Source organism: Argiope bruennichi, chromosome 5 (assembly GCF_947563725.1).
Source record: "Argiope bruennichi chromosome 5, qqArgBrue1.1, whole genome shotgun sequence".
NCBI classification, from domain to species: domain Eukaryota; kingdom Metazoa; phylum Arthropoda; class Arachnida; order Araneae; family Araneidae; genus Argiope; species Argiope bruennichi.
Genome location: NC_079155.1, coordinates 20,138,585 through 20,150,911, shown reverse-complemented (window position 1 = coordinate 20,150,911; position 12,327 = coordinate 20,138,585). Strand labels below are relative to the sequence as shown.

The window sequence follows — 12,327 nt, the reverse complement described above, 5'->3', positions numbered from 1 at the left end:
TATATGAGGTGTATCTAATGTCCTCGTCTTATAACATTTTATTGATTTCACCAAGTTTAGAAGCTAATTCAAATGGCTATTATCTTTATGTTGCAACTAGAAATTACAAAGTTTTAATAAATGTCATAAATTCAGAATATATGAACTCAGGCCCAATTTACTTACTCGATCAACGAAATATAGAAAGAGAAAATATTGCCATCGTTAAAAAATTCGAACTCCAGAATTTGATAAATCTTAACATTTCAGACTTGCATGCTTCCATAAAGCAAAGTTCGAACGAAATCTATTAATATGAAATTTATCTGTTTGTCTCTTCGAGTACAAGTGAATCCTAAACATAAATAGCTACATGAATAAAATTTGGTACACAAATTTAGCATCTAAAGTATATATATTTATCGAATTTTGAATTAAATCCGCCAAAGAGTTGACCATCTGTTGGTATATGCTTTTGCATCATGTATATATGATAACTTAAAAAACACAATGACTTAAATAAATGAAATGTGATATGTGATCTTAATATTAAAACTATAGTTCTGTATTAAATTTTAATTTCAATCAACTGAAAAAAAAAAAAAAGCATTCAAAATACATATTTGGTTTTCTTCACTACAGTACGAAGAACAAAATTCTCATGTACGAGTATTTCAAAATAAAAATCTGTGTACTTGTGGCACTTACTGCCTTGTTCAAGGAGCGTAATGTTATGGGTAAAACGAATGGCATCTTTATTACAAAGTATGCTAGAAAGTTTCGAGGAGACTGTTCTCGCATTTTACATTGAATAATTTCTTCTTTTAAAAAACTTAATTAAAGAAAAACAAAAATGATATATTTATTAAAAATATTTTTAAACTTTTTGTTTATATTTAAATAAAGTTCAAACATTCAATAAACAAAATACAAATATTCGGAGAAAAAAATCCTTATCACTTCATTCTTTTATATATATATAAGTTTAGATTAAAAACTAAAACTGAAGGGTTGCAAAATATTGTATCTTTATTTTTTAACTATTATATACATATGTATCCACGATAAAGAAAACCGATCAATCCATGACAAATATAGGATTGCATCTAATTTCTAATTAATGTATAGTCAAAAAATAATTTCGTAATCAGTCATGCTCTGACTTTATTGTATTCTAACTTCTGAGTTGCATAGACTCTTAGTTTTCTCATGGAATCAAAATGGTGTTACGGCAAATTTCTTTCTAAAACTATATGAGTTCAGAGTATTTTCTCATTACCTCTTTTTCTTAGTTTTATGCCTTCCTGTACGTACGCTACAAAGTGTCTATCAAGGCTTGGATAAGAAATCTGGATAATGTATAAAAATTGAACTATTTTAGTGAGTTTTTGGGATGCGCGAGGATAGAACCTGGGGCCTTGTGGTTCGCAGTCCAGTAACATGACCAGGATACAAAAGCAACTGCTCTGGCTTACTTGTTAACTGGCTTATATGCTTTCATCTCATAACATGATAACTTGAAATTTGTGGTCGTAGATTTCATTTTATTTATTGTTGTTTTGTAGAGAATAGATACGAAGATTTCCTTCTCCTACTGAATTCTGTCTGGTCGGTTTGGGTGCTCTGTTTGTTATTACTATCGATTACTACTTTTGGGCAACTGTTTGTTGCTTGTGTGCGTGTCGGTCGGGCATTTGTTGTCTGCGTATTCTTGTCTTCGTGTTAATAAAAGTCGCCGTTTGTTACTGAGGTCTGTTTGTACTTCTTCACCGACTTACAAATCCATGACAGTATTAAATTGTATTTTTGAGACAAAGACACATCAGAATTTAATTTCTTTGTTCAATTCTTCTGGCAACAAATTGTCGCCATCAATGTTTTATTCAGTCTTAAAAATATATGCTCCGATGTATTTAATGAGGAATAAGATAATGCCAATTTTGTACCTTCTGACAATTTTCTACTTAATTCCGTTGAAAGCAGGAAATCGTCTGAAGTGCGCATACGTTTTAAGCAAACTTTGTTCATTAAATAATGGACTTTTCCTCTCGTTCTTTTCCGTTGTCGATGTTGAGTAAATTGCACGGAAATTTCAACTGATCAATCAATATCCTCAGTAGTTGTCATTTTGTCTGTATATTTCATGAGTGATGTCTCTTTATTAGTGTGTTCCGAAGTTGATATGATTTTGTCACATTTCTTGATTGGTATCAGTTTGATTTTATTTGTTGAAGTTTGCAGCTGTTTGCGATGTCGTGTTATGAATAATATGAGTTTAAAAAAAAAATTGAAATCTGTTCTCGCAAATTTCAAGTTATCATGTGAGAACATTATTATTTTTTAAGTCATTATTTGTCTTAATTAATTTAACCTGTTTGAAACAATCATGTGACTCGTTCGAGCTCCAAAACTTTTTTTTCCCAGCTAGAAAAATTGAAAATTAAAAAATAAAATATAACTTTTGATACTTCTTCTCGCTGCTTCGCATTCATTCCCATTTTCTTCTCTATGCTTCTTCGAATGATAACTTCTTACGACACTACCCTGCATTGGTCAGTCAGGAGAATACATGGCGGAAATCCGCTCCAAATTGTAGCTTTTTGTTGGCGATAAGTCTTCAAATATCACAACCTTCTTTATCATTTTCTAATAACCCTAAAAGCGAAAAATTGATGCCTCAAAAGCGATAAATGACCAATTTTCTGCTCTTGCATTTTGAAACTTCAAAATCTCCAAACCAAAACATCATGTTCTCCTACGATAAAAAAAAAAAAAAAAAAACTTCTGTTTGACTACTTCCTTTTTTGGTGAACATAATTTCAGTGTTCTATTTTACTATATTCTGTCATGTTTTTATAAAGCGCCTACGCATTTTAAGGCTTTAACAATTTGTTGCCTACGCCTTTTGAGGTACAAAAACCTCAAACCAAGACAACATCATTGTCTCACATGATAAAAAAAAAAAAAAAAAAAAAAATCTATATTACAAAAGAACTAAAACTTTCTACAAAACCTGTATTAATGGGGAATGTTAAAAGGATTTCCACTTGCAGAAGGAGATGCCCTTGGATAATTTGCTATTACAACCTGCGTCAGCAATTGTTTGGCGGAAGCATTCTTTTTCTTTGATATTAATGAACGGATTTCCTGGTCTGGCGGCGAATGTCATTAGTGTTGCAGAAAGAGGTGCAAATGACTGAATCTTGATGCAAATTTATGCCAACCAGAGCAGAAGGAGTCAGTGGATAACTGGTGGATGGAAACTGAAAATTTCAGGCAATTCTCACTAATGTTAAAAAAGGCAAGTGCTATGCTCACCTGATTTCATGGACCCAAAGTTCAATCGAGTTTTAGTATAATGAGCTCGGTCGTCACCTCTAAAGCAAATAGACTAAGTACAGAATTGTTTGCCATTCGGATTGTGATGTGCGAGCATATGTCTTAAAAGAATTCTGCTATTCAACTCCTTCCGGTAAAATGACGAGTATAGCTCGTCACTGATTTTTCATGCCATATAGCTCAATGACGAGCTATACTCGGCATGCGAGTTACTGTTGAATATAATAATAAATGTGGTTTAAAATTTCTAGGTGCATTGAATCTAGAAATACTTTTATCACTTATGTTGATATCATAAATCACTATCACATATTGTTTTCTTTAGATTGTCTTGGTACAAGTTACGGCCAAATTGTTGTTAGTCAGTGAATTTCATTCTTATAAACATGTAGCACGAATATCTGTCTTACTAAAGGAAAAACACCCTGTGAAATAAACACCGTAACGATTAAGAGTAGTGCAAACTATGAAGATCAAGATGATTGGAGGGATCCAAAAAATTCAGAAGAAATAAGCGTATACCTGATACTGAAACTAATGATAGTGAAATATTACCAAGATCAAAATGTGCTGAGAAACTAATAAGTGATTTTAGTGAATGCTCTGAAACCGTAGACACATCATCAGAATGGATTTGATGATGTTTCTGAAATAATAATAATAATTAAAAAAAAAACATTTACGGGAATGCCTGGCGTAAACGCGAAAACTAGGGGCCAATTCGAAATCATTAGAGATTTTTGAAGAAGTGTTGAATATGAACTTACGAATTACAATTATATCCATATGAATAATATAATTTTAATTATCAAATATGTAAGAATTATAAAATAGATTAAGTTTTCTTAAATAAAAATTAAAGGGTTCTTTCATGCACAATTTTTCCTTATTTAATCTTACTGGAAGGGGTTAATTGTATAAAAAGAACAATTGAAAGATAAAGTGGACAAAAATCTCTGTAGAAACAAAGAATTCAACAGCAAGAAATTATAGAGCAGAAGTTTTTAAAATATATATGTGACAAATAGTAAAAAAAAAAAAAAAAAAAAAAAAGCTGATGTTAAAGGAAGCTGCAAGAAAATATCTGTAAGAGCTGCCAGGTCATCTAGAGAGCCTCAGAAATTTTTTCCACATCTAAATCTTATACACAAAATGAAGATGCTCGTTGTACCAATGTGGCAAAAGCAAACTATGAAACATCAAATAAGTCATGTCGATAAAAGAACAAAACAAACAAACAAACAGTAATGTGTTTGAATTATGCCATAAAGGCAATTAAGCATTAAGGGAATGTTTACGAAATTGTGCTCGTAAAGTATATTTACAAGAAAACACTAATTTCCCCCTCGTTGTCCTTTATATATACATTTAAATTTTTTCAAGACAATATAATTTTTAAGGTGAAAAAAAGTGAAGTTTTAAAAGTGAATTATATACTACTGATTTCTTATTTTTTATTAACATTTGCAAATGATTATAAAAGCCATCTGGACTATAGTTTTTATAGTTTTTTTTTCTGTACATGAACTATTTAATTCATACTTTTTGCATGTTTTTCCCTTCCTCTTTTTCAAATTTTGGTCAATCACATCCCTACAGAATTCTAAAATTCAATAAAAAGCATTTTTTTCTTAGTTTAGGAGAGAGAGGTGGAAGCTATTAATTATTAAAAATTGCACGTTAAAAAAGTTAAAATTCTTTGCATATGAATTTCATATTAATTCAAAATATTTACTAAAAATAATTCATAATATAATTCACTTTTTTATAAAATCAGGCAATAAAATTCAGACATTTACATAAAAAAACATACGTAAACACACAAGTACTTTAAGTAAGAGATTGTTTAAGAAGTTGTTTTCCCTTGAAATAATATATGGAGCAGTGAGTTCCAATAATAAAAACAAAGATTTTTCATTGAGAAAGGATAGATTTATTTTATAACTTCACACAAAAATGTCGTATGCATTCATTATTTTGATCACAAAAGCTAAAATTGTACTTTTACATAAAAATCTCAAAATAAGATTGTAGAATAAGTAGAAAACAAATATTTCAGGAAACTCAAGATTATATAATTATTTTTTTAAACTAAAAAAAATGATCTGATTTTTTCCTATATGTTTATAAACAATTTTTTTACATTAAAAAAAAAGGAACAATTATTTCCAAAATCGATCCCTCTAATTTAATTTTAAAGCTTTGTCAAAAAAATTTTTAAAAAGGTATGATAAGAAAGAATCCCACACAGTCTAGAGCGACAGTTCTCAGTCTATAACACAATGAAAATGTTATGCTAATTCATACATTGTTATATTTAATAAGAAAAAATATAAATGCATTCAATTACTTCACCATCTCATAGTATAAAGCTTATTAAAATATATACCTGCCTTTTAATTATTAAAAAATAAAATGAACACAAATATGTATATCAGACTGAAATCTCTCAACTTCTGTATTGTATGTAGAATTTATATTGCCAAGCAGATTTACAAGCTAACTTGTACTTAGAACAGAAGTAATAACATTGGAAGCAGAAAATTGGTAAAACATAAGAAAATGACATTTCTTTTCAGATAATGTATTTTTGCATTTAAATTAACTGAAGCAAAATAATAATAATAATAAACAAAAATCAATTTTAATATGAAAAAAATCCCTCTAAAATATAAGACTGATTATTTAATAAGTAAATTTTTCTTTACAGCAAAAGTTCATGTTTGATTCTAATTATTTAATCTAACTTCTAATAAACATTAATATTATCTAAATGAATAAACATGCTTAATGTTAACTGGTATATGAAATATATTATGATGAAATGCTTAATTTTTGCATTAAAAATCTGTCTTTATAAAAATACCTTTTAAACAAAACTGTATCTTAATTTGCTACATTTAGGAAAAAAGATAAAAACTGCAGTCATTTAACAGCTAAGTTCTCTACCTGAATATAATATATTTTCAGGGATACTGATGATGCAATACATTTAATTCTTAAATAGCATGTATTAAACAAATTATAGAAATGATATTCACATTGCAATCAAAAATTAATATAATTCAACTTTTTTTAAATAAAAAAAAATCATGTTTTCTATATTAGTTAAATAGGAAATAATAACTGACAAAAGATTGAGAACTGATGCTCTAAAACTAATATGATCAATAGAGTCATTTGCATATTTAATAACTAAGAAAAACATTTTAAGGGAGCAAAAAAGTTAATATTTTAACATTAAAAAAATAAATCCATTCTGCATAATTATTAATGCATGATAACTGTTACATATTTTAAAATGTAACATTATTTTTAATCAAGCAATAGATTTGCCTTCTACTTGCTATTTTTAATATAAAATCTTTTCAATTATAAACTATATTCATCATGTAGCAATAGTAACATCTCATATGACTTTTATATTTGAGCGTAATTAATGCACTTATTATAGAAACAAAGTTTCATATCATTATCTGACAATTTTGTTATCAGAAGGCATACTTTCATATCAAATTTCTACAAGAACAGTAATTATCTATGAAGAACATGAAACAAAAGGAGAAAAAAAAATGTCCACAGAATTATTATCACTGATTAATCTATGATGAGTTTAAACTGAAAATTAAAAAATGCTGCAAATAAAAGACTAGTTAATATATGTAAGTTTGGAATGAAGAATGACATTGTACAAGAAGAAACACCCATATAGCCATGAAAATAATAATGAATCGCTTATTATCAAAGTGACTTCATCTGAGAGATATATAAACATACAAGAATGAAAAAGTTATTTAAAAATGATTTCATGAAACCAGTTACTTTTATCAAGAAAAATGAGCAAAAAGTCTTTTCATGACTAAGCTATGGATATATAAAAAAAAAAATCCAATGAAAATATCACTGAAAAAAATTTTAATGAAGGGGAGAAAACAATTGCCCATAATTGTAGAAATAATATTAACAATAATAATAAAAAAGAATAATTCCTTTGAAATTAACATAAAGTTGTTATATGTAATTATATAAAGATCCTATTTATGCTGTAAGTAACTTTGTCCCATTCATTTGCCGCACACATTTTTATGCAGCACAGATGTACTTTTTTAAGAAATAAGTCTATCGTTAAATATTAAACTAAACTAAAATTCAATCATAAAAATAACTGGTTTCAGTTAATATGAAAATGATGGTATTTTCATAGGTATGGATATTTCTGATATAAATGCAATGATTTTGATGAAATTCAGACTTATAATTCAATCATTTGCAGATTAAAAAAATCTACAAAATAACCTGTACCAGGGATTTTTGTTTTTGTTTTTGAAATGCCTTTACTGATATAGAATGACAATCTTTGACAAAAACTATGGTTTAGTTATTACACTGCACAAAAGGTTTAGTAGATTGAATTCAACAAGTAAAATAACTGCCTCATTATAAACTTTATGCAGTAACAATATAACAATTCAACATCAAAAAAGCATACATAAATAGCATGATAAAATATGGGTGTAAATAGTTGGATACTGACTTAACATTCTAATTTAACAGAATGACTAACTGCCATATATGTTTTACAAATGAACATAAGAGTCAGACGATACAGTTTTGAACAATGTTTATATAAATAATTTATATTCATAATTATAATTTTGTTGAAGGTAAAACTATTCTGAATCTATATATTCATGTGGCATTTAATGAATTTAACATCTTAACATATTTTCCCGATATATAAAGATTTATATAACACATGGAGAAATGTTGTATAAGAAAGAAATTAATATGTAAAAGACAAAATCTGATGAAATATTTATCACCTTTTTCAAAAACATTCAACAGCATAAACACACACAAAAAAAGAAAATAAGCATTCTTTATGTACTGTAACTAAACTAAGTAAAAGCATATAACATAAAATGCACACTATATAAACTAGGAAATGATTTTCAGAATTATCTATGACCAAGTTCTTGAAATCATTAAACTAAACAGAACTTCATAACATGTCTTAAACATGTGATAGTATATTTTTCCATTATAACACATAAAAGAAAAAAGCCTTAATAACTGTTTTAAGTTGGAAATAAAAAATTATTATAAATATTAAATACATGTGATATTCAAAATATTTAATAAACCATCTGTTATTCAAAATTTAATTAAAATTTTCATTTAAACAATGCATCCTACATTTTCTAGACTGGTGTGCGAGGGGAAAAAAAAAAAAAAAATCTTTTTTATTTATGTCAATAAGATGCATCTCACAAGTGTCAATTTGTTTGCTTTTATAAATTTATATAAACAAATGTAACAATTTTCTTATTATATTCTGAGTCTAAAGAAATTATTTCATGAATTTTATTTTCAATTCTAAAGATTAATTTTTCGGACAGTTTATCAAACTATACTTCAGCTCCACACATCCTTTACAATAAAATAAATACAAGATCATGCAATATTTTGAATAAAAAAATAAAATAGGTATTTAAAAATAAATTTCCAACTTTTAAAATGGCAATTTAATTGAAAATCATTTCCATCAAAAGAAGAAAAATCATATATGTCCTGCAAATGTTATATACATTACAGTGAACCACTCAAGAATGAAATTAACACATCCTCAAGAATTTTCATTTGATTTTAGTTTACCTTATTCTTTATAATAAAACCATAAGAAAATAATTCAAACCAGTACACAAATACACTGAAACGGATTAAAAAGACAAAAATCTTCACAAAAATAACTAACAACACATGTTAATATTCAAAATCAAACAGATTTGATTCATATATACTGACATTGAAAGAATTTATTTCTCTTAATACAAAATATCAAGATAAATCTCATAATCTCTATAAATGGTCTTTTTCTTATAACATAAAAGGAACATGAAAATTTATTATTTTAAACAGAAAAGTTTTAAAAAATGGAATGATTTTAAATAAAAACAATATGTTTGAGAAAATAAAGGATTTAATTTTTGACAACAAAAGATAAAATTTAACATTAGCACTTGAAATCTCTAGAAAATGAGGTGGTTTTGTAAATCAATACCCTGTTCATGAAAGAAAATCCTACAGATATGTTTTTTTTAGAAGTATCCTTTTTGATGAAACAATTTACAAAAAAACAGGACAGGAAAAAAAATCTCAATTATTTTTGCATATCTTATCTTTAGATAAGAAATATTTGTAATTCAAAATATGTTTCAATCTCTTAATAGGATTATTAAGATTACACATACACAAAAAAGCAAAACAATGTTGGCTTTTTATTGGTAAAATTATATAGTGTTTAATGGACAATTAAATATTACTAAGAAAAGTAAAACATAATTTTGCCTGATTAAAAGAAATAATTACAATTGCACAACCACTTAAGTAAAGCATGCAGCTATAACCATTTCTAGCACAAATTATATCTCTTCATGATTAATTTTCTTAATCTCTTCTAACATAACAAAAAATAAAGAAATCTGGAATAAAACAAAATGACTTAAAACAAAATAAACATTCCATATCTGTTAATTGAAACTTCAGCATATGGAATTATTCACTGGCAAAAGATGTAACAAAAATATCACATTGAATAATACTACTTTAAGCAATGCTAGTTAAAAGATAATTTCAATCAAATGGATAAATATTATCAATATTCAGGTCCCAAGGAAAGCTGCATTGTTTTTACGCAGCATCATCAGACTAAAAAGCTTATAAGAAAAGTTAAAACTTGCTGATACTTGAAATTTCTATTTAACACTTAAAAACTTTTCTTTTTTTATATTTGGATGATAGCCAAATTATGAGAGTGAAAAAGAGAGCAGCTTTTCTTTGATCAGTTTCTTAAAGATTAGGTTCTTTTAATATTTCATTGAGGGTGGTTAAAAATTAACCCAAGGCTTTTTAAACATTCCCCATAGCCCAGGTTTCTTTTGAAACATCTTCAGAGACCCTTAAATATGAAAAATAAATAAGAAAGTGAAACATTAATTAACAGTAATTAAGACTATTTAATTTTGAAATATATATCTACCTGTACTTAAATATTTTAAGATTATGATATGAAAATTTTGGGGATCTCAACTTTAATTTATGCAATATCATTTATCGTCTCAGCTCACAATTTCAAATTTGGTTTAAACCAACTTAATTAAGAAATTTAGCATTCAATAAACAAGCCAATAAACCTTTTTATCAATCGAACATCATTTGTAGTACTTAAGTATTCTAAACCAAAAAATTTCAAAAATCGTAAATGTAAATAAATAACATAGCAAATGTCGCAATAAAATGCTTATCAAGTTAAAATTCATCACAAAAATTAAGATACAGATTTGAACAGTTGTACTTCAAGAGGATTACACATGAAATGGTGACAGCAATAGCAGTTTGCTATTCATCAAGGGATTAATATTAGTTTGTGACATTTACAGCATGTATTAATTTTCTAGGATTTTACATCTATACTGGTTTGATAGCTACAACAGAAATAAATGCTAATGGTGACTTTGGCATGCATTCAGTACATGAATAGCAATTTAATAAGTTTGACAAAATATAGCATTTCAAAAAATATTGATAAAAAGAGCTTGATATTTAGGCACCATCTTTTGAAGAATCGCTTCCCTACAGCATACCAGGCCCATCACTTTCTTTGTTTCCTTCTTTCTCAAAGAACATATAATCCTGTAAATAAAATTTAAGAATATCAGCCATGAAATTAAAGTGCAGTTATACTGATATGAGAAACAAAAACATGGGGGTGGGGGAATTAAAAGTCTAAAAATCAAGGAAGAGATAAACAGCTTTAATGAAACATTAAAATTATAGTCTGCTTTATGTTAATCAAAGAAAATGAAAATCAGATGCATTCCTAGAATTAAGATTGGTAACTTATGTTGCTTACTCTTGTTTGAAATTTTGCCATTGCATGTTAATAAATAACATTGTATGACAATAATTTATAAAAATTTGAAATGTAAAAAAATAAAATTCTATTAAAATTATTATTTTAAAAGTTTTAAGTATAAACAAAAATATTTTGTTGTTTGCCTAGAATATGCACTATATATATATTTGTGTGTATTTGTATGCCTTGTATACAAATTTACAATTTTTGCCCAACCTTGATGAAATTTAGCCCTTTTTTTTTCAAGACAAGAGAATGTCTATTGTTGAATTTCCAAAGTTAATTAAAAAAATTGAGTAGGTTCTAGGTGTTTATAACAACCCCTCTTCATGTGGAATTTCTTTAATGTGAGCGGTAGAGACAGTGATCACTCCAAAATTAGTTCCAATGTTTTATTCATATACTGATATGGAACACAGTACCAAAATAAAACATAAAAATATGAAAAGAAACACAAACACTCTAACAGAGCACTCTTTTCCTCTTCAGTTTCAGACCACCTTCTTCACCCCCACTCTCATTCCCACTCTCTGTTAGGCAAATGGGGTTGTTATAAGTGGTGAGCGGGGTTGCCAAAATTGGTGTGCCTTACAGTGTTTTTCAGCTATATCGCCAGAAAAATAATATCCCACAAAATTGATTTTACTCTTTTTAAAACTCAAAAAATTACTTTTTAAATAATATCAACTTCAGTCACCTACAATTTTGTCTAATTTGAATAAAAGTTTAAAATCACATTTAACATGCAATCTGTAATGTTTTTATTGCTGTGATTATTGACGGAATTTGAATAGACTTTACTATTCCAACAAACCATTCAAAAGGATGCTTTTCCAATGTTAAAATTAAAATAATAATTTAAAAAAAACTGCTTTTTTTGCACATTAATCTTGAAATAATATTTTTTATTTCCAATTTTATTTTGTAGTATACATACTTTCCATTTCATACTTCCAGTAATTTATAGTCGATTGATTATAATAAACATTCAATACAGTACTGAAAAACATTCCCTTCAATACCTTTCTAAAAGTATTATATATACAGGGTGTCCCTGAATTCATGAGCCAAACTTTAAGTAAAATATTTATAAA

General features: G+C 27.2%; 1 protein-coding gene across 2 annotated transcripts in view; it reads right to left on the bottom strand.

Annotated features, from left to right (window-relative positions):
• Nucleotides 1–5,532: 5,532 nt before the first annotated feature.
• The window catches only part of LOC129968647 (phospholipid scramblase 2-like), a 48,528-nt gene continuing 41,733 nt past the window's right edge, over nt 5,533–12,327 (bottom strand). For both annotated transcript variants that reach the window (XM_056082746.1, XM_056082745.1), the window contains exon 8: nt 5,533–11,010. In XM_056082746.1, coding sequence (XP_055938721.1) covers nt 10,951–11,010 — 60 coding nt within the window. In that variant the 3' untranslated portion in view covers nt 5,533–10,950. The remainder of the gene's footprint in view (nt 11,011–12,327) is intronic.